The sequence below is a fragment of the Copadichromis virginalis genome, linkage group LG19 (genome assembly GCF_057382275.1).
Source record: "Copadichromis virginalis isolate Kocher_CV1m ecotype Utaka linkage group LG19, C_Virginalis_male_GT1.1, whole genome shotgun sequence".
NCBI lineage: Eukaryota > Metazoa > Chordata > Actinopteri > Cichliformes > Cichlidae > Copadichromis > Copadichromis virginalis.
Genome location: NC_140636.1, coordinates 11,519,008 through 11,545,127, shown reverse-complemented (window position 1 = coordinate 11,545,127; position 26,120 = coordinate 11,519,008). Strand labels below are relative to the sequence as shown.

At 41.2% G+C, this 26,120-nt stretch overlaps 1 protein-coding gene across 3 annotated transcripts in view; it reads right to left on the bottom strand.

The window, feature by feature from the left end:
• The window catches only part of atrn (attractin), a 138,281-nt gene extending 114,873 nt beyond the window's left edge, over positions 1-23,408 (bottom strand). For all 3 annotated transcript variants that reach the window (XM_085441610.1, XM_085441611.1, XM_085441612.1), the window contains exons 1-5: positions 22,935-23,408; positions 11,699-11,782; positions 7,752-7,865; positions 7,530-7,658; positions 2,268-2,464 (exon numbers count right to left, since the gene is read on the bottom strand). In XM_085441610.1, coding sequence (XP_085297736.1) covers positions 2,268-2,464; positions 7,530-7,658; positions 7,752-7,865; positions 11,699-11,782; positions 22,935-23,173 — 763 coding nt within the window. In that variant the 5' untranslated portion in view covers positions 23,174-23,408. The remainder of the gene's footprint in view (positions 1-2,267; positions 2,465-7,529; positions 7,659-7,751; positions 7,866-11,698; positions 11,783-22,934) is intronic.
• Between the last annotated feature and the right edge of the window lie 2,712 nt (positions 23,409-26,120).

Genomic DNA, 26,120 nt, shown 5'->3' with positions numbered 1-26,120 from the left:
CAGTGTGACTGTGCTTTAAAAGAGTTCTCCTTACGTGCTAATTTTTTGCCAAAACCTCTGCTTCAATCTACCTGATTGTCACAGAGCTTTCAAGAAAGAGGTTAAAGCAGGCGTGCTGCCATAAACTAGATCATAAAGTTTTTGGAGTTCAGAAAAACACTGACGTGATGCAGACGCTTTAGCTAATGGTGGAGACTATTCTTTAAGGAAACCATAACTATTAAAGCTTCATTGTTTTCACTGAAATAAATCTTTAAAAAGACAGATGGCTGTGGCCAGAGCTGCCTTCCTCTGTTTATGGACGAGAACAATATAGCCACCATAAACCGGAATCGCTCCTGAATGAAGGGAAAACTTTTCTGGCAAACAGAGACCAGGACAGGAATACAAAGATTGGCCTTTTCCTGTCAATCCTGCAGGCAGCGGCCGGGTCAGAGGGCTCTTTGATGACCCTTTTCATCTACAGTCCGTCCATCCTACCCGATGAGATGAATCCTCATCGGAATAAAACATTTACCAACCATTTAGCGCACATCGCTCTACCCCACAGCACAAACCGGATGTTCACCGCTGGACTAAAAACATTACACATGCGATCGTGTGCCAGGAAAGGAAGTTCTCTGCTTCACTCCGACAATCAAGGTCACTTTACTTGTTCTGCTTTTTGTTCAGCAGCTAAATGAATCCCCAGTAGCTAATATTCTCAAACCTCTTCCTGCAGTGCTTAAATAACAACATTACTTTCACACCACAGTGGCATTTCCATAAATAAAAACAAACACGGTGTTACCACCTTTAAAAACATGTTACTTTTTAAGTCTATGAGTCTGTGAAAGAGAGATTAAAGACCGGGGTGGCTTGACTAAACAAGCATCTGTCTCTGCTTTTTGCACTGCCTGGTGTAGAAAATGAGTTAATTTGGAAGCTGGCAGCATAAAGTACACCAAGAGTGCTATTCCTCTGCTAAAACACCATGACAGGGTAATAAAGGCTAAAGAACAACGCTAGTCTGTTTCTCAACTCCCTCAGCTTTGGTAATTAGATTGTGAGCACACTGCGCTGCTGATATAACTGCGGTTAAATTAAGCCGTTGTCTCTGCTTGTGCAAGGCAGCGCAGTGGAGCTGTTTAAGAACTAACAGAGCGGTTAGAGGGGCCATATGGTCCGGCACAAAAAGCATACAGCGGCGTCGGGTCATGACCAAATAAAATAAGTGAATAGTCATGACTCGACCAGAACTATGAGGAAGCTGATCGTGCTAAAAGTTCATTTCAAGTCCATCGGGTGACGGCAGATGGATGCCGTGGGGGCTGCAGAAACCTCAATAACAGCGCGGGAGGCTTAAAGCTTAAAGAGGACCCGGTTTGAATCACCAGATAAACAGGCAAAATCTGGACGGATGAAAGAAAACACTCTCTTTGCTAAACCTCCAACTGCTCTGCTGGAGCTGCTCAGTGCTCGACTGCACTGAGGTTTCCTCTAATTTACACTGAGTTTGCTTTTAGAAATCAACACAAAGTCCTGATATTGTTAAAAAAAAAAAGGTTAGAAAAATACATAAATCAGAATTAACTGGTACCTTAAAAGTCTCAGCATATAGGCCAAAGACAGTCTTTTCATTACCTATAACAGGCTAAACAACTGTCATGCAGACCAGTGAAACTCTCCTTTCTCACAGTCTGAAGTTTAGCTCAGTATTTAACTAACTATACTACTAAGTATTTAACCAAGAAGTTTAATTACTTTGGTGTAGTAGGAACAGCCATGGGGGAAGTCTTTATCCGTCCTTCTCAATATCCAAAGCTGTCCAGTGAACCGGAGTCTTTGGGTCAATTCTGGCCCCTGGGCCTTATGTTTGACACCCCCCGATTTAGGCTAGATATCTCCTTAAAATGTTGATTTATACCGAGACTGTACAAAAACCAGCCTTCTTCAGTTAATGGGGGGGTTGGGTGACCAAAGAGAGAACTCAACAACAATAATCCTGCTGTGATTTGTTCATTAAGATCTAAACACAGTTATTCCCGCTTTTATTAAATGAGTGTGACCGTCTGGGTACCTGATCACACCTGACGGACATACTGTTAAGTTTATTGTCACTGTTCATTGTTGATAGCCAGTCAAAGGCTTATTTTAGTCCCTTGGGAGGATTTGGGTTGTATGAGAAAGCTGAGGCCAACTTGCTGTGGATAGTAACACCAGCAAAGCATATGTGAAGATGAAGTCGCACATCTGCTAAAGTGTTCCCGCCAAGCTGCCAGCCCTACCTTGCCACCCAGCCGTACAGACGCAGGTCTTGTCCTTGCAACTGCCTCTTTCAGGTTCCCCGCAGTCAGCCAGGCAGTACGGGATGTCACAGGCTTCCCCCTTCCAGTAATTTTCGCACTCGCAGTACACAGAAGAAGTGGAGTTCCCCACATGACACTCTCCGTGGCCAGAGCAGTTGTTAGGACAGGTGTTCACTCTTGGAAGGTAGAAAGAGAAGGAAACAGTCAGAGAGAAAAACTGGAATTTCGATCTAAAAACCCTGAATAAAACATCAGGAAACCCTTTCAGCAACTGCATTACTTCTGATTCTGTGGCCTCTGTCTCCACGCTTAAAGCTAAAATATGCAACACCCCCCCCTCAAGAAAGCAGAATGTATTGTTATTGGCATCGTCCTTCCCTCATCGGGTGGTCAAGCACCTGTCTCAACACTTGCCAGTCATCTCAGAGGGATATCTACACTCAAACAGCACTGAGCTAGAAGCTGAGGCAAAGGAAGTTTCCCCAGGCACTGCAGAGCAGATGGCAAACACACTCAGTCTGCAGTAGAACTGTAACACCGGTGCTCTCAATGTCAAACAGGCTCCTTATATTATAACAGCTCAATGACAGTTTGAGGCAACTCTTCAGTCACATCAAAATATCAATTAGTTAGGAATCAGCACTCACTCCATCCACTAAAAGTAAGCAAGTATCTCATACTGTGGCAGCTGGCTGCTGAGGAATAGACGCAAATGCCTGTCCTGTGGTGCAGAGGTATACAGTTATAACTGGATATTAGTATGCATGCTGCATGCCAGTGTATTAACAAATAATGAATGAGAATATAGTTTTAATAAGATAAACATCTGTCTTCATTTGAAGCATTACAGGTGTACACCGAAGCCTAGGGATACCACATCGTGTTGTGTGGCCAGCAGAGGCTTAAACAGATTAAATGCATCTGTACAACACAGCTGCAGATCAGTGAAATAAGCACCAAGCTCCTGCACAAACACCATATCACAAAATGAGACACTACTTAAAACACTGCTCTACTAACTGGAGGAAAAAAAAAAAAAATATATATATATATATATATATAAATAAAAACAGGAAGACTCGGTCCTAAGCGTAAACAAACAAGTATTACCAATCAAAGGTGGACACAGAGGCATTCGTTTCTTTCCTCCTGCAAACACACTTGTTGAGAGCGATGACACAAAAGGCGCTCGTGATTCTTTCATGTTCCTGCGGTGCCAGATAGTTTGATGTTTCGGCTCCTCCACCTCTCCCAGACACCAAGGGCTGCAGGTGGGGGGGGTTGGAAAGGGGGGCACTTTGCTTTCATCCAGCTGTCCTCAGCACAACATCAGTCCCATTGCTATGGCGACTGTAGCAGGGGTCTACTGTGCCATTTACAATTGTTTACAATGTTTAAAGCATTTCCCCCCCCCCTTATAAATTTGAAGTTTAGTAATGATGAACCCACATATGGATGTGTTACTTATGCTAAACCTTCTGTCTGGAATAAAAAGAGGCATATATAAGAAGATTTTTGCTTTGTAGACAGAGGCATCCACAATATGAATATCTGTAATGGCTCGTGTCAAACAAGGGGTAAAGAGTAAGGTTAGTCATGAACGTGGATCTAGGGCTGAACGATATATCGATATAATGAACAGCTGCTGCTGCGCTGTGCCATGGTTAGAGTTTCTCATTTTGAAATCTCAACATGTGGCTTTACAGGTCTGGAAAATAACATTTCAGGGGAGGAAAAAAACCCACTGAAGTTCATGTGGTTCAGCAATTTTGCACATAAAGGTTGTTGATTACTGGAAACCCATTTCTCAATCTGCTGGTGGTTTGACAGGCTCGTTCTTGGGTTAGTTCAACAACTGACAAATACATGTATGCTGTTAATTTTTGGAGAAGTTGACTAAATCATTAAAAGGAATTCACACTTTTACTCGTCACTGAATGTTGTTTTCACGGTACACAGATTGCAGAAGCCTTGATGCCTGTGATTGACCAGTTACCAGCTTTGATCCCCAAAGTGCTGAACTACAAGCCCGTACTATCTAGGGCTGAACGATATATCGCATTTGCGATAATATCGCGACATGATCAAGTGCAATTTTCTAACCGCAAAGGCTGCGATTATACTCTGGACATGTCCAAATTCATGGGCTGCATCCTCCTGAGGCCGCATTTGTAGGCCGATTACGTCACAGCGACGTGTCGAAGGCTGTCCAAATTACTACCATATCCCAGAATTCATAGCGCGGCCCAGCCAAACTCCAGTTTCCAGCAATGGCGGCCGCTACTAAGTTTTAAAATTACTCATACTAATCTTTCTGGGTCACAAAAAAAACTTTTAACATATTTTCAGGCGAGAAAGTAGTTGTGTAAACATCAAATATCTGCTCGGTTTATCAAGATATCCCATATTTGCAAAAGTGCTTCGACGTTTTCAGAGGCGTCTGCTACCCACCAGCTCGACAGCTAGCCGGGAGCTCGAGGGTTACTGATGCGGCCGAGAACGGCACAACTCCCGGCACATCATTTTCAGATCACCGCGGAGTTTCGCTGCTCGGGTTAAACGTGATATATAAGTCACTTAGACAACCTAAAAATGTTATTGTTGGGCTTTTTTCAGTGTTTTGTTTGTTCGTGAGTAAATCGGTTTGGCTGAGATTAAAGTTATTAGATTAGATAAAATAAAACTTTATTAATCCCCCGGGTGGGTTCCTCCTTGGTTTTCACACAGCTGACTAAACGTCAAACAGAAAACTTATTAAACAGAAGTATGAGACAGTCGAGAATTTACACCAGTGTCTGGTTATATTTTAGATAGCAAGAAGCAGACGGCCGAGTTTATTAAACTCCACCGAGACAGCGGTGACGCTAATCAGAACTAGACCGTCCAATTTCACGCCTTTAAATTTTAAAGGCGTGTTTGTGTGTGTGTTTATACAATTGCTATTATGTTTGCACTTTATGTGTAATGTTACTGACTGCAGAGATCAGTAAGATGTGTGTATTTTTTATTTATTAGTTTTATTTATTTAATATTATTTTTTAATTGAATGACTGTCTAGTAGTTCACAGATGTCGAAAAACTGAGTGTGGTAAAGCCACTGATTTTGTTTATGTATATTTCTGCAATCTGCACATTGTACTGACTTTCATTTTAATGTTTACACCAGGGTTCCTTGTCAGCACTTTATGCTCAGATGTTTGTAAGCTAAAAATAAACTATTGTGTATGTTCAAATATACTGTTGTGATTGAAGAAGTTAAATAAAAATGTCAGTCATCAATTCATGCATCACCTCATGTCATCATAACAGAGGTCTGTCTTCCAGGAAAGAACAGTTTAAAATTAATGTAATATAGTATTGGCCATACTATATGATGTATTGCTTGTCTTTGTTTAATAATACAGAAGACAAAGACCTTAAAAAATAATCGCATATCGCATCGCAATCACAATATTGGGGCAAAAAAAATCGCAATTAGATTATTTTCCATAATCGTTCAGCCCTACGTGGATCCACAATCTAATTTTATAATTTTGTCACAGCTGTTTGTTTTCTGCATTATCAGCTGTTTGCTGATGTGTTGATCAAACCTTTTTAGGTGTGTCCCCATTACATTTGGCCTCTGCTCTGCCTCAGGTATTTCAGGTTATAATATTTAATCATGCAATGTAGCATAGTTACCATAAGTAATACAGAAACTCAACTCTGGACCTGCACACAGCGTCGATACCAGACTGCAGAGCAAAGAGCAGCATCATTACACTACACCAAATGGAGCCATTAAAAGCATGTTAAAGAGGAGAGAAATGAACTGCTGGCATAGGCCCAAAGTACTGACAGAGGCAAAGAGCGGCCTTAAAAGTTCACTCCTTTTACTTATGTATAATAATATTTGCAGTACTTTCAGCTTAAATTTGTGTTTGGTTTCCTAGAGTTGCACTGAGTCAGAGCATAAGATAAAAGATATAAAAGTCAGCCAGGGTGCTGCATCAGCATTGATGTCCCCGGCAGATATGCTGAACACAGAGGTGAGCTGAGAGGAAAACAGTTCAGTTTACAAGCCAATCCAAGCTCCAACCCTCACCGACAGCTATGAGACAGCTGAAGAAGAAATAAACATGCAAAAGATCCTGCATCTGACTCTGCTTAGACAAGCAGAGGAAACTAGGCGGATTAAAAATGGGCATTCAAGCTTTTTAATTACTTATCTCCGTTACTTTTTTTTTTTTTTTGTAACAAATTCATTATAAATTCCACAAACGACTGCAATGCCACATACATGGAGACAGTTTAAGATAAAATAAATCAAATGGGCACCACCATAGCTCACCTGGTTGAGCAGGAAACCCATACACTGAAGGCCTACAAGCAGTTCCTCAGTGTTATTTCTCTCCTCCCACCCTCCTGTAAACCCTTTGTACTAGTCTAACAGTCTAATAAAAAGTTAAAATGCCAATAATAAATCTTAAGCTTAAATAAAATCAATGGTTGCATTACATGATGAGATGTTCAGCGGCTAATAACACGCGTGTTAGTATGGCCACTCTATCCATCCAGTCCCTGAAAAGCAGGGAGGAACCACATATTCGTTACACAAACAAAAAGACAGCAAAAGTGCCACAGTGTGTCTGAACAATAACAGGAGTACTGATGCTGCAACAACACACTGCAGCAAATGGACGGCAGTAACCTGACATGATCCTCCGCTAAAATGCTCTCCACCAATCGTGCCAGCACACCGGCTGAATCATGTAGCGAGTGAGAGGTTTGTATGCGTCATCGTGTCCCAAGGAAGGGTGTGAAGTGGGCCCTTCACCTAAATTAATCTCAGCCAGTGAAACAGAAATGATTTGCACAGAGGCTCTCCTGTCAGGGCTCAGTATCCAGGCATTTGTCATTTAGTAGATACTTTCTATCGAGTGACTGACAACACGAACGCATTTGCGGACCCCGAGAGTTGCAAACCCTGAGGCATGACAGGACTGCACAGTCAGCTCAGAGGATTATGAACAAGTCGATATGCGGGAGCTTCCACTCCAGCTAAAATATCAAATATGAAGAAGAAGAAAAAAAATGACAGACGAAGCCAACAACACATCTAGTTTCTGTATTTGTTTTGTGGTCTGGCCAGTCAGCGGAGAAACCTCGACTTCCCTGAAGCGAAAGCCGAATCCTTGTTTGTTTAAAAATAAATAAGAAAATGCAGGATGTGGTACTTTGTTTTTTCAGAGATTCTCTCACCGGTAGGAAATGTTGAAGCCGGTCAGGTTGTAGGCAGCATCGCTGAAGAAGTGCAACAGGGCGTAGCCAGATTGAGACACCACCTCCGGGACGGTCTCGTTCCCATATCGCTCAGGAACAATCAGACCGCTACAATAATAACCCAAAAGAAGAGTTTAAGGTGTTTTTATTACCATTTATACTCAAGCGTGTTGCAAGCCTGTCACATATTTGAAGCTTTACCTGAAAGCCGCCAGAAGGGGCGCATAGATGGAGTCGCCGTCGTACACGTAGAGGTGGTCCCAGCTGCATTCAGTAGCAAAGTGGTTGAACCGTAATCGCAGAATGGTGTTGGGCCTGTAAAACACAGACAAGTTCTCAGACCTCACAGCTACATACATGTCAAACCTTATGCAGAGCAGTCGAAGACAGACCAGACATACAAGCCTGAACAGATAGCCGGTCTTTTTCAGATATCCATTTCTTTGAGCAGAGGTCGGGAACTGCTCGCAAGATTTTTAGGTTAGCAGATCCAAACTTGTCTGAGCGCAAACCTTCGCCAAGGAAGCTCACTCTCTGGGCAGAATTTTTTTTCCTTTTACATATTCATCTGGTTTTCTTTGTTCTTTTAAAATGTACTTTAAGTTTGCAGTGCAGTAAAAATCAGATAAGTACAGCATGACAGATGTTTACTGTAGGTGAAGGAGGTAATGGATAAGAGGTATTAATCTGCAAATAACTGGGCATGAATTATTTCAGCCCATTATATAATATTATACCACAGTATAGTTCTAACTAACGAGGCAGCTCATTCTCTTTGTCTTAAAAATACTTTCTTTAAAGATCGATCCCATCCTGAGGTGATATTTGGATCCAAACTATAATATTATATTTATAATCCCCATATATCAGCATCACTTCCTAAATGTTGCCAATCTAAACAAAGGCAGCAGCATTAAAGCAGTTTTGAAGATAAGACGTTTGACCTTTATTTGAACTTGTAGAAGAGGTCAGAAGTCCAAAGTAACAGGATATTTAATTCCCATATATCGGCCCTGTATGCCTATATGGTGTCAATACAAAACGTGGTTTTAAAGAGTTCTACATTCCATTATTTTCACTTTGACCTTGAAGGAGAAGTCGAGAAGAGGTCAAATCTTTATACAATGCTTTCTATATTACCCTAACCCTAAACCTAACAATAACCCAATTGTAACCCTGACACTAAAACCACATTTTGAGTCTCAAAAATGCCTTCAAACTAGTGGGGACCTGGATTTTGGTCCCCATAAGGGGTGTTGGTCCCCACAAGTATAGTGAACTTCCAACTTTTGGTCCCCACAAAGATATAAATACACGCTCAATCACACACACAGACTCGCGTGTAAGAATCATAGTTCATGTTAATTTTTGACCAATAAATCAATAATTTGCCCTTGGTGGATGTGAGCCATATTTGAATAGACTGGTAACATGAGCTCTACATGCTTACAAAGTTTTCACAGAATTCACCCAAAACGCTAAGCTATCGTGTTTACAGACAGACAGAATGGCACGCACACAAACGCTGGTGGTAACGAGGCCTGTGGCGTGTCCAGTTAAAGAGCTTTGTACCTGCATTATGTTTAAAGAACCATGCAGCATTACTATTCTCAGTGCTGTGATCCCATTGCAAGATAACTATGGGTTTGTGTTGAGGCTAGCCTCTAAAAATCACAGCATCAACATACCAAATGTAAAATCGCTAAAGATAAAAAACAAAACAAAACAGGGTAACAGCAGCATTATAATCTTAAATGCATCAAAACCCTGGAATGGACTACTTAACAAGCACAAGCTGAAGGTTTTGGCATGCCTCTCACAGTGTCCTGAATTACATGTCATAAAAAAACAAAAAAGTTGCCAGACAACAAAAGAGAAGTGCATTCAAGGCCACCAGACAAAAATTAACTAAACAGGAATCATGTGACTCTTCTGGCTACAGAAAATCTCTGCAAGCTAAGATACTTAGAAAAATGGCTGTAAGTCCTGAAGAAGTAGCGCTTTGGGAACTTTGCACACTGTTATTCAAAACTGTAAAAGACAGAAATAAAGAATCAATCTTGCTTACAATTAACAAAATGCACAGATTTCAATTTTAAGCCCTCTGGAAATCATCTCCTGTCTTTGGTTTTCACACTAAGAGAACATTTGACCAGAGGTGCCCCAACGTTTCCACTCCATTGCACTTAATTGTGTTTGGAAACAAACAGTTTCTCCAGGAAACGTGTAATTTTTTATTAGATAGGACCTACTCTAAGGTTTTTGCTTTGTTTAGATTTTTACATAGTTTTATTATGTGCAATAAAAAATATTTCCTTGTTGACTGGGTCACATTTAGCTTTGCACTCTTCCAACAGCTGAACTTGTGGAATGATACTTTCAGGACAATAAAAGGTGGATGATTAACTGGGTGATATGGTAGAAACAGTCACCACCTACAGCAACATTTTTACTAGCGTTTGTGTGTGGCCAACCACCAACTACACCTTTATATTCGAATCACATTGCAGTGTTCTGCACAAATCGGCTATGTTTTCCGTATCAAGTGTAAAAACCGTACTGCGGCGTGCATCCCAGTTATTTAGTCTACCAGCAAAACACGATTACATCAAGCGAATTATATGGCAGACAAGTTTCGCTGTTGCACAATGTGTGCTACAGAGACCGTGAATAAACCAAGTATCTGTGGCCGGATGTTTTTATGCACGGGCAGTGTTCAGCAAAACAGGAAAAAAGCTGGCTTAATCTGATTTTGATTGAAGACATTCATGAGATCCTTTAAAAAACAAAAAACAAACTCTGCTCTAAATTTGGGGAAACATGGCTAAATGAAATCATTCAAAAGAGGAGGGAAGAAGACAAAGACCCATTCAGTGCATCTACGATGAGAAACTGAGACATACAGGATGTGTTATGAATAGTCACATTTTTCTCTTTATAATTATATTTATTAGAGTGAAGCGATGGCTCCTCCTTAATGACCTAGCAGACAAACTGGGGAATGGCAGCAGCCCCTGGGGTTCGAGTACAGAGGACTTGTGACTGGTAAATTGTTAATCTAATGTAAGCCCTTATTTTTGTAGGAAGCACTGGGACCCCTTTGAGCAAGGCATCGAGCAAAGCCACATTTTAGTAGTTATTTCATTGGCTTTCAGGAGATAAAGTCACTTCAAGCCACTAGAAATGGATTCGATACACTTAGCTGCAGAGGGAGCTTTTGAAGGTTCAAAGTGAGAGCATATCTGAAGCCCATAAAACCTCTTCAACAGTATTCTTGTCAGTGTGACGCATATAGCGCATATGTCACTACATTAACCTCTTGTTGAAGATGGGCTAAAGTCTCAAGATGGCATATAAAATGAGCCATCAGTATGTAATGAAACACTGGACGGCAGGGTGACATGGTGATTAGAGAAGCCATCCGGGAAAACGAAGGTCAGAAGTTCAAAACTGTGTAAGATGTGCACGGCGAGCAGAAGCGCGATCTCCTGAGCCTTACGTGTTCGTTCTTAGTTAGCCCCGCCTTCCCCCGAATGAGCATGCTGGCTATCTGCCTGGAATGTAAATGCAAGCGGCGGGTTTAAAGTTTGGATAAGCTCGAAGCCAAAAAATCAATTTAAAAAAATAAATTAAAAAAAATCAAGAATCGTCGCTTTAAATCGATACTCGGTGGCGTGGATGTGCTGACTGAAACGATAGAGAAAGGAGGCTATTGGATTTCTTACACTTGCTTTGCCATTCATTTTTATCCACATTACCAGGGGCTGAAGCACAGCAGGAGTCTGCAATGTATACTGTGCACAAACTAATCATTATAAATCCCGCCTGCAACATTGAGTTGCGGCCTCAGTTTGCACAATCCTAATCCCATCAGTCTCAACGTTTTTAGGGTTCCTTCCCACTGTTCCCACTGTTTCCCCTAATGGCAAAAGCTAATGATCAACAGGATTGTGCCAGTTTTCCCAATGGTTTTTTGTTTGTTTTTTTAAATCCAGGATGATATAATATATTCAAAGCTGTTAAACTTCAATTGAAAAAGTACTCCTATTGCTAGTGCTATTTAGGACGTGGAACAAATGTGTTCTGAGCTAATTAATTCGGCGCCTCTGAAGAAGAACTTGCTTTCCCATGGCGTTGTCTGTACTTACTGTCCCTCAATGAGCCAGGTGCACTTGGTCTTGTATTTGTAGTTTCCTGGACCGTCAGTCAGATAACCAGAGGGCCCCGTCAATCTGAAAGGAACAGGAAAAAGAGAGAGAGGTCCAAGGTTACTGGTGAACATGTAACTTTTTAGTAGCTGACATTTAGCTGAAAGCGCGGCTGTGCCCATGTACAGCCTCACGGAGCGCCTAGAACAGCTGTATGCTTGTCCTGGAATTTGATTACTTAGGAAAACCTGCAGCTGAAAGACTTCGTGGAAAACTTCAATTGAAAAGAAGATTGCTTATCAAACAATTACTTCCATTTCTGTCTTTTTAAAATGTGAGGATTGATGTTTTTATATTGTTATAACTTTGACATGTTTGGAATTTGCTGTGAACATTTTGCTGGTGGACTTTTAACATCAGGGACTCAGGATGGGCCTGGTAATAACTCAGATAATCGTTTTATGATTGCTTTGTGTCCAAAATCCTAATTCTTTGCAAGAGAAAACATTCTTTACATCTTTTTTTTAAGACTCAATCCCTCTAGCAGCTCTTCTTTATCCTGTTGCCAACTAGTTGCAAATAACTTTTCCGTTTTGTAGCATTATTACACAACTTTCGCAGCCTTTTGCTGCCTTGTTCTCAACTTGGGATTCAAGTTTGTATAGGAAAAGTACCATATGTAGAGGTACAATTAAAAAAAAAAAAAAAAGTGCAGTACTAATGTTTCATGACTGCATGAAACAAGAGGTTAGAAAAGAGCCACTAAGCAGAGAGTGTGCAGTTAAACACGGTCTTCTTCAAGCAGCACCGTGGTTGAGCAAGCAACAAATAGGACAAAGACAAAGCAAAGACAGCAAATTATTGTCCGAGGCCAACACCATGAGGGGCATCCACAAGCACTAATGGTACAGTATGGCATACGGCCTGTTATTGCCAATTCAATTGCAGTCTCATGACACAGCACCGGTCGGGAGATGAATTACGCAAGGGACACTTAGATGCATACAGACATTGTATCATTACTGATGCAGGTCTCAAGGTGCGAGGAGTGTGCCAACACACCCAGTCGCTCTCTTGTTCCAAAACAGTCTCTCAGCAACATTTCACACCGACGTCTGCTGAGGAAGCTGCAGAGAACACACTGCTCCCATGTGCAGTTAAAGAAGCGATTTATAGATGTCTGCAGCACAAGTAGAACATTTTAAAAAAGCGCTTTTAGCAAAATTAATCAATCGATACAAGCTGAGCAGTTTGACATTCTGCTACAGGTCCGAACTTGTGTCTTATAATATGAGTGATTTTTTTAATTTCATGTCTTTTTTTTTTTAATGGAAAATAGAAGTATTTATATCCTTTCACTTAAAAAAACAAAAACCAAAAAGCAGGATGTTCTCCTTTCAGTGTGATGTTTTTGTGTTTTTTTAAATATTCATCTCTATATTGAGAGCTTCTGGGGAGATTCCATATTGCACAACTCAGGTTTGTTTGTAGCTAGGCAACAAGAAGTGCTGCACGTTACTGAAGACTTAAGCCTGCTCCAATTACTGCAGAGGTTCAGGCCTATAGTCCCAGCTGTGTGAATTGGAGGCTCATGGTCCAAGGCTAAGGGTGTTGTTAAGGGCGGTTAACAGGCCAAATGCATGACGCTATATGACAACAATGCTCTTTGTGCTGTCGCTGCAACTTGTGGATGAAAGTTTTTAACAGAACAGCAAATCTTGGCTTGATTTTTTTTTTTTTTTTTTTTTACACTGAGTCCATGCTGAATGTTGATGGCTCACCGATTCCTTTAAGAGAATACTTTCAACACATACGGTGAGACTTGTGGCAGGTTTGCAAACGTGTACACCATGTCTATAATTACAGATCAGCCAGCGATAATAAAGCCAGGCCAACAGGGACTTTCAGCTTTTGCAGCAAGCAGACAAACAGCTTCTCCCCCCTGTGAGAGTGATAAGAAAGTCATGAACTCAACACACTGATGCATGTGCAGTTAACATACTGTACTGTTGTTAAAACACAATTATCATACTTACAAGGTAAACAATATTTAAAAACAACAACAACAACAACAACAGGAACAGATCTGCAACCAAAGGGAAACTCATCAACCTTACAGTCGAACAACATTAGAGGAAGTCAAGGGTGACACTTCAGTAACCGAGTGATAGGACTGGCTTTGTGTTATGCCTCAACTCTAAATGAGCAAATTCAGTAGTTTCAGTTGGGCTCGTCAGAAATCCAGCAGCATCAACAAGTATCTGCTCCAGACGTAAGAGTGGCCTCTAACCAGCTTGAAACTAATTCTAACAGCAACTGAGGGCCAAAATATATACTAGGATTAAGCTGCACAATTAATTGGATTTTAGGTCTGATCACTATTTTGGCTTCCAATAATTAAATGAGCATGATCGAGTATGCTTTTGCGGTTTTAAAACACAAAGCAAATCAAATGCACTCTAAATCGCTGCCCAGCCACATGCATGCATGGGCCAATCACAGTCACTCCCACACTGCACAGCAAAGTTTCTGGACAAGTATATAACAAATGCAAATTTGTGGCACAACAGAAGGCAAAGAGCTTGCCCCTTGAAGAAGATCATTACTGTTGTTTGGAAATACTTCAGATTTAGTGCACGTGAGGTAACCAAGAAGAAATCATATCCAAAGAGTGCTGTGCGTCTGCACCCCAAAGCAACACAAGTAACACATCTGAAGGCCTGAAAGACACTAATTTGGAGTCTAGCTGATGCATGAACTTTGCTACGAGTTTTAGTCACATTCATCATGTAGGTTCAGTCGAGTGAAAAACCTTATATTATTATTTGTCTGCAAAATTTAGGATAATCCAAAAGTAAAAGCAGTGCTCCTCTGATTCATTTTGTCTTACAACGATTTATATAGATCTGAAGATGTGTTATGTTTACATTTTTGTCATAAACTTAATGAATAATCGTGACAAATAATCGTAATCTTTGATTAATTAGGAAAACGTCTCTCTAAATAGGATCACCGGCTATTCAGCTAGCAACCAAACATGCTAACAAAGAGAGAAAATTCTAAATTTAAATATTGTTTAAAAGCATTTCAAAGTATTTGGTGAATAAACAAATACTGATTCACTGGCTGTGATGTAACATTTTCATATATTTTTTTTATCCTATTAGATGCTTCTGTGAAAGCGACATACCCAGAATTAGGTTACACATTTACAGCTTATCAGCTGCACCCTCTGAGTTTGTATTATGTTGGGACTTGGAAAGGGTCATTTAGGACGCGACTGTGTACCTAAAGCATACCTGGGAGCAAAACACTGAACTGAGCTGGTAGTTGTTTCACTATAAATTCCTTGTTTTCGTTAAAGCTTATAATATACGAAATGAGCTGGTAAACTGCAACAAAAATATATATTTTCAAATGATATTTTTATACTTTAAAGTGGTGTAAAAGTATAAAAACGATATTGAGGCTCTTTAAGCCCTTAGGCACATTATAGCATGTAGTTATAATAATAATAGATTGCATTTATATAGCGCTTTTTCGGGACCCCTCAAAGCGCTTTACAATTCCACTATTCATTCACACTCACATTCATACACTGGTGGAGGCAAGCTACAGTTGTAGCCACAGCTGCCCTGGGACAGACCGACAGAGGCGAGGCTGCCATATTGCGCCATCGGCCCCTCTGGCCAACACCAGCAGGCGGTAGGTGAAGTGTCTTGCCCAAGGACACAACGACCGAGACTGTCCGAGCCGGGGCTCGAACCGGCAACCTTCCGATTACAAGGAGAACACCCAACTCTTGAGCCACGATCACCCCAGTATTAGAAATAACAACACCTTATCTTTACTTTCAGACAAAATACACCCTGATTTTAAGATTTAAAAAATCCCTTAGTGTCTGTGCTTTTTGCTAGTGGCAAAAATTGATATTAGATAAAATGCTTCATTTCACAGAGTCTATTCTAATACAAATGGTATTCGTGCAGCTGAGCCAAGTGGTCTGCAAAGGGTAAAGTGGTGCAGCTTGAGAGCAAAGCAAACAACTGCTTATTCAAAGGCGACAACAGTCCTGTTTCAGTGGTACAGCCTGGAGAGGCACGCTCAGAGCATGCTCAGACAGAGTGTAAATGCTACAGAGGCAAAAAGCTTTTTGCCTCTGTAGCAAAGAGAAGAAAGCGGCCGATTACAGAATATTAGAGGGGCGATGTCACATTTTCATTGGTGGTCATGATTTAAAAATTTGATATGACTTTGAATGTCATCGGGAAGAAATTTACCACGACATTTAAAGCAGACAAAAATCAGTAGCGCAGCAGTGTGGCCATTAGTTAACTGGAGGAGAGGTGGCTTTTGTAAAGAGGGGCTAATCGACTAATATTTAAGCTACACAAGAGACTGAACTCCATCCATCTTCATCCGCTTTATCCGAGGCCGGGTCGTGGGGGCAGCAGCCTAAGCAAAGAGGCCCAGACCTCCCTCTCCCCAGCCACCTCCTCCAGCTTATCCGGGGGAACACCAAGGCGTTCCCAGGCCAGCCGAGAGATATAATCTCTCCAGCGTGTCCTGGGTCTGCCCCGGGGCCTCCTCCCGGTGGGACATGGCTGGAACACCTCACCCAGGAGGCACCCAGGGGGCATCCTTGTCAGATGCCCGAACCACCTCAGCTGGCTCCTTTCGATGTGGAGCAGCAGCAGCTCTACTCTGAGCCCCTCCCGGATGGCCGAACCTCTCACCCCATCTCTAAGGGAGAGGCCAGCCAGCCTTGGGAGGAAGCTCATTTCTGCCGCTTGTATCCGCGATCTCGTTCTTTCGGTCACTACCCACTACCCAAACTAAAATGATCAACAACCAACACTAAGATATACGCATACATCAGCAGTGCATTAATGGAAGGGACTCTTTTTAAAGTTGTTGTTTCTTTCCCATACCTGGAAACAAAATCCTAATAGATATACATTTGAATGAATAGATTTATTCAGTCACTAACACATAAAAGGACACACTGGGCAGTTTAGATCATGACAGCTCATAAAATTGGAGGAAAACCGATGGGAGAACAAAAAAGAAAAAACGGTTTCATTTATTACAAAGCAGTTCTAAACATTTATTAAGGACATTTCAAAGGAGCTCTTTAACACACAATCAACTATTAATCTGTCGTTTCAGCAGTTCCATTACTGTCATTATTTGATGAGAAAGCTTAGCGTGAGAACGAGTGAAAAACCGAAGGACTACAGCAGGAGTTTAGGAAACTAAAACAAAGCACAGTCACTAATATCCCCCTCATTTTGCTTTTATTAGATACGTGTAGTAGAGCAAGATGTGATGAATGTGGGGAAAGCAAGCAAGCATCCGAGCCTACGTAATATATTCCCCAACTACTCCGCTATCAGTTCACCCTAATTACATTAAAGCATTTCCAGAAGCCACTTTAAAGTTGAGAAACAAGCAAGAACTCCCAAACACTGAGGGGGTGGCACTATGAGAGCACTTAGGATTCAATATGCGCTCTTTACATAAAATTATTAAAAAATAAGCAGGTAAATTGAGACACTTCCAGGTTTCACATTAATTGCAACCAAAACTGGTACTCAAACCAGTGCCAGAACATGAACAGGCATCAGACTCTTTATGCACCACCCCGTCCTGCTGCGTATGAAAACTGGTTGGGAATCCCCATTCTATGAAAAAAAATGAAATAAATTATCTCCGCAAGAGTTTTATGTCATGCTAATAAAAATGTGCATTTGTGTCCAAGAGTCTTCAAACCAACAGGCGTGAAGCAGCCTTTTGTTGACACTATGTGATAGAGATCAGCCTCATGGCTACAGTCGTTAATATGACAAGCAAGGATAGTAGCTACAACTTACAGTTATAACTGTCACTTTATTAGTTTTTAAAGCTTTTTAAAGCTTCTCTAACACAGTGAGCCTGCATCCTAGTTTAACAGCTCCAGTCAGGCAGGAGAGGAAGAACATCCATCCATCAGCTACAGCAGCTAATGAACTGTTCTTCCCAATCTCTTGCTCCACTCGTTTCCTGTCAACTATTTGCTTTCATCTATTAAATGAAACCATACAATTAGCAAAATGTACAAGAGGAAAAAACCCTAGAAGCAATTTACAGTGACTGAAGGTCCCAGGTGAGCAAACAACAGCATAAAAGTAGAAATCTGCAGCCATTACAGTACTCAGAAAGGAGGCGAATCTGCCTCTGAGAACAATTTTTAAAAGCACCTTAACAAGATTCTGCAGAACTCAAGTGTTCAGAATGAAACCAGTCCTTACATGCAAACAAAGATCTTACAATTTTCTATTGCTCTTGTCTGATGAAACTACTTTGACTGTTTGGCCGTAACGGCGATCATATTGGTTGGAGAAGAAAAGAGTTTGCAAGTATAGGAACACCAACCCAGCATGGTGGAGGTGCCATCAAGCTGTGGCCTGCTTGTTGTGGGACTTGGGGAGAAATTTAATTTGAGCGGAAAAAGGTTTTTAATGTGTTTGAAATATAAAATTCTGATAAATATTTATAAGACACTTCAAATTAAAATTTCCCCACCGTGGAATCAATAAAGTCTGATCTTATCTTTTATTAAACATTAGTTTTGTCAGCATCAACAGTTATGGGGGGTTACAAAACCTTTCCAAAGACTTTTAAAGAAAATTTAACTCACTAACAGTTATTACCAACTGACAGGTCCCTCCTGATTCCAAAGGTGGAACGTAAGCAGATGTCCACATGTAAGACGTGAATTGTCGGAGAAGAAATTATTAGAAATAAGAAGTTAAAGGTTTGTGATAAAGTCTCAAGCTAAAGACTTTTTTTTTTTTATTATCCATTTGCTTTAATCCTCTGTGGACCTCGCACACCCAGGGGCGTATAGTACAATCGTTGAACAATAGATTTTAAAGACAGCAAGCATTTGTAATTGAATGTTTTAATTTCAAATATGAAGAATTAAATAAGGAACCTGTACTTTGTTAGTGGCTATCACAAAGCCCTAAACTCAGATAGAAATTTAAAACGAAGAAGAAGGTGGCTGCCTGAAACTTTGAAGTCAACACGACCAAAGGTTAACAAAATGTACATAAACTGGTGATGCAGTAGGATTAATATTAAAGTTTCCCTGACCCAAAACAGGGGAATAACAGAATTAAATATCCATGGAAAACTAAGTTAAACTATATGTAGGAAAATGGGAAATGAGTAGTCTCAAGTTCTTCAATAGTCCTTCAAGGCTTCTCGAAGAACATTCAAAGCTCTTCTTTGGATGTTGGCTGCATTTGTTCTGTTCTCTGTAAAGATGACCGAACACTGCTACAATAATGTTCAGGTCCTTGCTCTAGGGAGGTCAATCCATAGATAAACCATTGACAATCGGATGCTTACCCAATAGTATGGCATGGATCACCAGAATCTGCCCTCTTAGATCCATCAAGTTCAACAAGATCCTCAACACCAATGACTGTAATGCAGCCCCAAACCACGACAGAGCATCCAGTGTGTTTTACAGACGGCTGCAAACAGTCATTATTGTAACTCTACACAATCGACACATGTTGAAACTTCAAATTTCGATCAATTATTCTGCAAGACCTGTTGTTACTGTTTTTAAGATAAGATAAGCTTTATTAGTCCCACACGTGGGAAATTTGTTTTGTCACAGCAGGAAGTGGACAGTGCAAATGTTATATAGCAAAAATTAGAATACAATAAGAATAAAATAGTGTACATAACTGTACAGAATAGAATAATAAAATAATATATACAGTAGAATAAAATATACAATAGGATAAAAATAAAATACAAATGCTTTATACAACTGAGTAAAAATACAACTTTGTCAGAAAAAGAGTATTGCACTTAGTGTTATTGCACATGTGTGGATGTGTGTTTGATCAGATGGAAGTCCAGTTCTTGTGTCATTATGCATACCTCAGTCTTTTCTCCCATCTTACTTACAGTTTATTTGCCGTAGACAGATTTTTAGGCCTTCTTTTGTCCTGCACTAGTCCAGCTTCCTCCACATACTTAAGAATAAACAGTACACCTTGTAGAGATATGCTAAGCGTGCAGCTAATTATTGTTTAGGAATCACTTTGTTGGTGCAAAAATAATATTCTGTCTCAGTCAAACCGTTATCTTTGGGATTTTTTTCCCCAGAAGGCTGCTAGTAACAAAGCGCCTAAAGATACAAATCAAGTTTTCTGTCATGTGCAGACAACAGTAGTGCGTCCCTTGTTTTGGGTGGTTTTTTTAATACTTGGATGATTCATAAGTCAGCATTAAGTGGCTCCAAAAATAAAAATCCCCTGAAAATTTCCATGAACAAGAACTGGACTGAAAATGAGTGAAAAGGATGTGCAAAGAAAAACCCAGAAAGCCTGGAGACCTAATGTTAAGACCACTCTAAAACAAAAGAAATGAGGGGTGCTTCAAGGCTTTTGCACAGTAGTGTATATCAAAAGAACAACAACAACGACCCCCTTCTTCATGTTGATTTTTGGCCCTCAAAGCTAGAATAGGGACTCCATTTTGGCACACCCCTGTCACAGAAAGCTGCTTTTACCAGCATTCACCGAGCCTTGTATGGCAGCATTGTCTGTATGCTAAACACGGCCTCAGACCACAGGCTCTCCGTGAAAAACTATCAGCACTTTGACCGTGTTAACAAAGTAACACAGCGCCGATTCCAAGCAAATGTGGAATCACAGCAGCAGTACGTTTACCGTTCCACTTCAAGATGATTAGCCTAGGGTGATGTGGCTTCAGTATCACTTTTAATGCTGGACCCACTGACACAGGAGCGCTGACAGCTGAACATTACACTGTACGAGAGTGGCCTGTTCTGCTATTAGCGAAGTTCACAGTCAGACAAGCAGCACCACAACCAGTCTGGCAGCACTGTGAAACAAAGAGAGATCTCCGTTTTTTTCCACTTATCAGCAGAGTTTTTCTTCTGATACCAGGATGAAGCTTTTAAAAGAAGCTGGAAAAGACAAACGTAGCAGCCTTAGAAAAAACGGATTAACTTTAATGAGCCCCGTAGGGAGGTTCATCCTAGCAGTTGACCCCCTGGGTTGTATTAAAGCAGTCCTGAAAAAGAACCTAAAGCTTTGGTATTTTGATCAAGGGCGACTGAAAGAGTATGTCTTATACTTTTAATGCATGCCAGTCAACCACCACCCTACAATAAAAGAGCGTGGCGTACAAATAAAGATCTACATAAAAGCCAACCACTGGGTTTGTCAGCTGTTTAGGACAAAATAAGCAAATTCCATTGACTTTAGCCTCTTCTCTATTACACATTACTAACTAATGAGAGAAAAATCATAAATATTAATAAACAGAGTTTAACTCCATTCAAACCCAGCGTTCTTAGAGACGGGTACCCTGAACGCAGCTGGTGGTCAGCGATGATTTCCCACACTGATAGACTGTCGAGGCTGATACTCGAGTGCAACAGAATCACAGTTTTTATTCACAGCCAAGATGAGCCATTTCACCCAGAGACCACTTAAGCCCAGTGTTCTGAAACATTAGACACTCAGCAGCCATTCAGCCTTCATTTCACCTGCTCAGATGTGCTCACCAATCGGCTGCACTAATGTGGAAATTGTTCCAGCTTCCCTTCCCTTCATCATGACCGACTTGTGAGCACGCATAACACAGCAGGCCTCCCGCTGGCTCTGCTTTATGACCTGGCAAGACTGATCACAAGCAGAGGGAGCATGACACAGTATTAAATAAAATGCTCTGGACTCCCTTTACGAAAAAAGAGACGAAAATCCGCTGCCTACAGGGTGGACCCGACTCACACGTTCTTAGCTGCACAGACACGCTAGCTCATCAGAACAAGATCACCTTGCTTAACAGCGAAAAGAAAGAAAGCAGAAGTGTAAAATTACTTCAAGAGGTCACATTTGAGCTCTGTCAAGGAAAAAAATGATTTGGGGAACAAGATGTTTTTCTAATTCGGTGCTTGCTAAATGTCATAGTTGAAGGATGAGCAGAAGGGCGCGATGCTATGGAAAGTGATCAATAATATAGTCGTGACTGATTCCGAGTGAAACTGTCATCAAGTACTGCGGGATAATTTCCAGATCAGAGGACAAACTCCAGTAATGCAAAGTGACAGTAAAATGGGAACAGAGGACGGGCACAGCGGTAATAATTGCCAGTTTACAACTTTCGAAAATGTGCAGCTTTGGCATTCACACACTCGCACACAAACTAGTGGCACTCATGGTTTAAATCAGAGTTAAAGAAAGCCAACACGGATGTGGGCAGATACGAGGGGGGTGTGGGGGGCGATTGAGAGATGATGCAATAATGGGTTTGTCAAGTGGTACCTTCCTCCCACCTCTCACTAACCTGGGCAGCTCAGCTATAAAAGCACAAAGTGCTTCAGTGCCCCCCATCCCATCCCATACTTTGACCCTGAGCTGCTGCTGTCCTGGCATCAGCACACAATATCAGTTATCTGAACGTTTCAGTGGGCCAAACATCATGCAGGCAGCTTTTCAAAGAGTCCCGTGAAGCTGAAGAATGCAAAGCGTCTCACCTACTGGCCTGAAAAAGTGGGACACTACCAACAGAACAGCAGTCTGGTTTAGTCAGAGATAAATTACTTGGTTAGATTGAAGAAAAAAAAAAACAGAGGCTAGCAGAGAGTGCTACAAGTCAAAATGGTTTTGAGGGGCAGTCTGTCTGTCTGTGCTGTCAGATTTTCTAAAGAATAATGTCAGACTACAGAGGAAACATGCAGCCCGGCTACTCCTCATGGTTCCGTCCTTTCTGATAGGTGATCTTAGTCAAGAAACGGTGTGTACGAAAACAGGCTGATGATCTGCGTGAATGAGTGGCAAGATGTGACACTAATTCGGATTAAAAAGCTCTGAAGCTCAATGTTGGTCAAATGTTAAATACCACATTCACACAGACATAGCCGTCCAACCCACACACTTGAATCATTCAGCAAACACATGCTGCATTTAAACAAGGAGGACTGTGGCCTTTGGGGGGAACCGCTTCGCTTGTAGCTGGGGCAGAGGTAGTAGCAGACCGGTACTTGAACGCCTCGAGTGTGGGCTGCTCGCCATCTCCAGACAAGGACTGTCAGGTCTGAATTAGCAAACATTTGGCGCAAAACAAGGCAGACGTAGACTCCACATTCAGCTTATGTCACTGCTAACAGTAGGCTATAATCTGCCAGTGTGTTTTACATTACCTGAATCGCCCTCCGCAGTGCTGGCATTGGTCCCCAACCCAGCCGGGGAAACATACACATTCGCCAGTGGCGGTGTTACACTGGCCGTTCATACACGGCTTATCGCACTCCTTGGCCTCGGTGAAGCCAGGCAAGCCGGACAGCAGCCCGATAACCGAGAGAAGGAGCGCGGTGGTCAGCATCAGCGAGCTCCGGTCCCGACCAGAGCCCGAGCAGGCCCGCCGCGTCGCCCCGTACATTCTCTCACAAAAGATGGCTGCTAGAGGCAGGCGCTCCGCTGACTTCGGAGGTAGCGAGCCGACGAGCTACCTGTTGATGTAGTTCCGTTTATTGGACCAGAGGTACGGTTTCCCTGGAGGGAAGGTTTAGTGTCTTCGCTGAACCTGGTTTCTGCCGGTTAGTTGGTTTACATCTTTCCAGTGGTTGTGTTTCCCAGCGCCGCACCAAGCCGCATATTTACATCCAGAAGTGACGTCACGACAACGGAAATGCGCAACGGAAGGAGGCAGAGCGCGCAGGGCTTTAAACGTTTATGTTGGAAGACAGGAAAAGTCCTTTCGTTTTCTCAGACAGCTCCTTAGCAGCTTTCTCTTATTATTTTTTTCTCTAAAATAATCACCGTCGTCCGTTTGCTGCTCGTGTTCTAAGCGTAGTTCGATGTTTATTTTAATATTTTTAATACAAAATAATGATATATAAGAAATATGACCTCCTTCCTCCGCTCCCACTACAGGACATAGTTCACATAAAATCAGACTATTTACGATTTAAATGTTTATGCTCTTGAGAACAGCAGCTGTTGATATTAAATTCATATCGTGGGTTTATTTATTCATTTCATTTTAACCCTCTCAGGCTCAAATTAAACTTTGTGTTGCTAATGCACAACTAAGTCCTGCAGTGGTACTTCTGAGTTAAAAAAAAAAAAAACTCATAAAATATGTATGTGGGGTAATCAGGTTGTTAGTTTTTAACTGTTGCAAATAGGCAAAGCCTGCCTTGAGAGGGTTAAATCAGATAATTGATAAGCCTATACAATATTGCCTCTTAAATGTTATGATTTTATAGCCATATTCTAAGCTTAAGTTAAGTTAACCTATTTGGCTATTTAGCTTAAACTTTATAATCATGCGTCACTGAATATGAGGAAAAGTGTATACCACTATGATTGTTATAGTACTATAACTAGACTTTCCATGATGCTTTGCGCACACAACAGGACACCGTTTTTAGTTATAGCTTGTGAAACTAAGACTATTAACCTTGAATTCTAATCCGAGATGCAGAATCTCACAAATCATCTTACATGTTGTGGTAGAGAGACAAGACACTGAAGGCAGAATCCTAAACCATAAGTGAGCCTTTGTATATCTGATAAATGGTCCCAAACAAAATGCAAAAGTTTCACTTGGATTTATAATCCAAAGAAAAAGAAGTCCAAAAGAAATGTAAAGACCAGATGGGCAGAATGCCTCCTGCAAGCTCTGCTTTATGATGTAGACACACCATAATACTTCCACTTAAGCTTCTCCATTCTTTCTCTGTGTCCAAACAGCTGTACTTTTCATCTCTCATAATCTTTCTCTCGGCTGTCCTTCATGTTCTTCTGTCTATAACCTCATAGTCAATTACTGTGCAGAGTTCTAGCGATTGTGTTCTTTGAGACTACAATTCCCATCATTCACTCATGTCGTGGCAGATGTTCTGGGGTTATTTGCCATTTTTCTCTGGCTAGTATTCTTTCCAGAGTCTTTGAAATGTTCTTCTCCCTACCTCTGCCATGCTCATTCTGTACAGTGTGGCTCTCTTTGAGTTTCTTGGTGATACTTCTCTCTCCAGTTCTTGACACTTGGAAACCTTGTGATAACTTTGTATGTCCATCCCCTGCTTTCTGATCATCAACAATTCTCTTTCTGAGACTAACCTGATTTGTTTTTGGCACGGTACTTCCTCAGTGACAGCTAAAAAGCCTTGCTGAAGTTTTTATTGGAAGATAACCTCCAGTTTTAACTTGATTTTACAAGCGTTGAGGATTACAAAGCTAAAGCGCATAGTTATCCCTATCTGTAAGTGGCTGAATACATCAAGTTACGCCAAAAAGAGGCCTTCCCTTTATACACAATTTGATATAAGGGTTATCTTCAAGGTGTTCGTCCTGTATCAACACTGTATTATATGGAACGACCTGGTAAATTTTGTTTGTTTTTTTTCACTGCTGTAACTGGAGCCTCTCTATATACTGTACTGTATATAGCAGAGATGACAAGAAAGTTTATTTTGACTTTGACAATCTCCGTGTGGTGTGTGTGTGTCACAAATGTACTCGATAATGAGGTTGGGAAACCACAATAACGCCCTCCAGGGGTCAGAGGCAGACTGAACTGGATCCAGGAGGCCATCCGCAGCCCCCAAGTTTACTGAAGAGCGGATACCACACATCTTGGTGATGTTTAAATTTTGAGAACATGTGTAGCGTCACCTTATGCCATACAGAACGTTACGTCACTGGGATGGTTGGTTGGTTGTGGCTCATAGACTTACATTTGTTTATTTTAGCTAACTAGTGAGAGAATCATTAACTGAGGGGATCACTCTTGTGCTGCCCGTCTGTAACAATGAGTTTTACACTAAGAAACAGAGGATATACTGTCCACTTTCACCGTCTCTTTAGCTGTAATTGTCTCTTTGGTCAGCTGCACTGAAACGGGAAATTCCAGCTGTTCACTGCAATGTTCAGGTTTGTAAAGCACTTTATAAAAAACAAATAAAGTGTGAAGGAGCATCATGAAATATTTCAGATGTCATACAGTTTTGTCTGTCTCAGCTTTTAAGGCTATACTGAATTCATCTTTATTGCTGGCGCTTACTTTGATATAATACTCTCATCACTCTTACTCACTCTCACTTTGTAAAATGTATGAAAGCACATTATTAGATGAGCTCTGTCACGTTGTAATCTTCTATTTCAGTGCATCATATACATGTGAGAAAATATGTCAAGTAAGAGACAGCAAAATGATTTATAGGCCTGCTGCCTCAAGAAATATTCATGTTTGTGTCTGAATTTCTTAGCAGTCATCCCGACTGATGAACAGGTGATTGTTATTTTAAAAAAAACAAAACAACAACAACAACCCCCCAACACACTGACCCAGAGACTCCAGACGAAGGACACAAAACTTTACA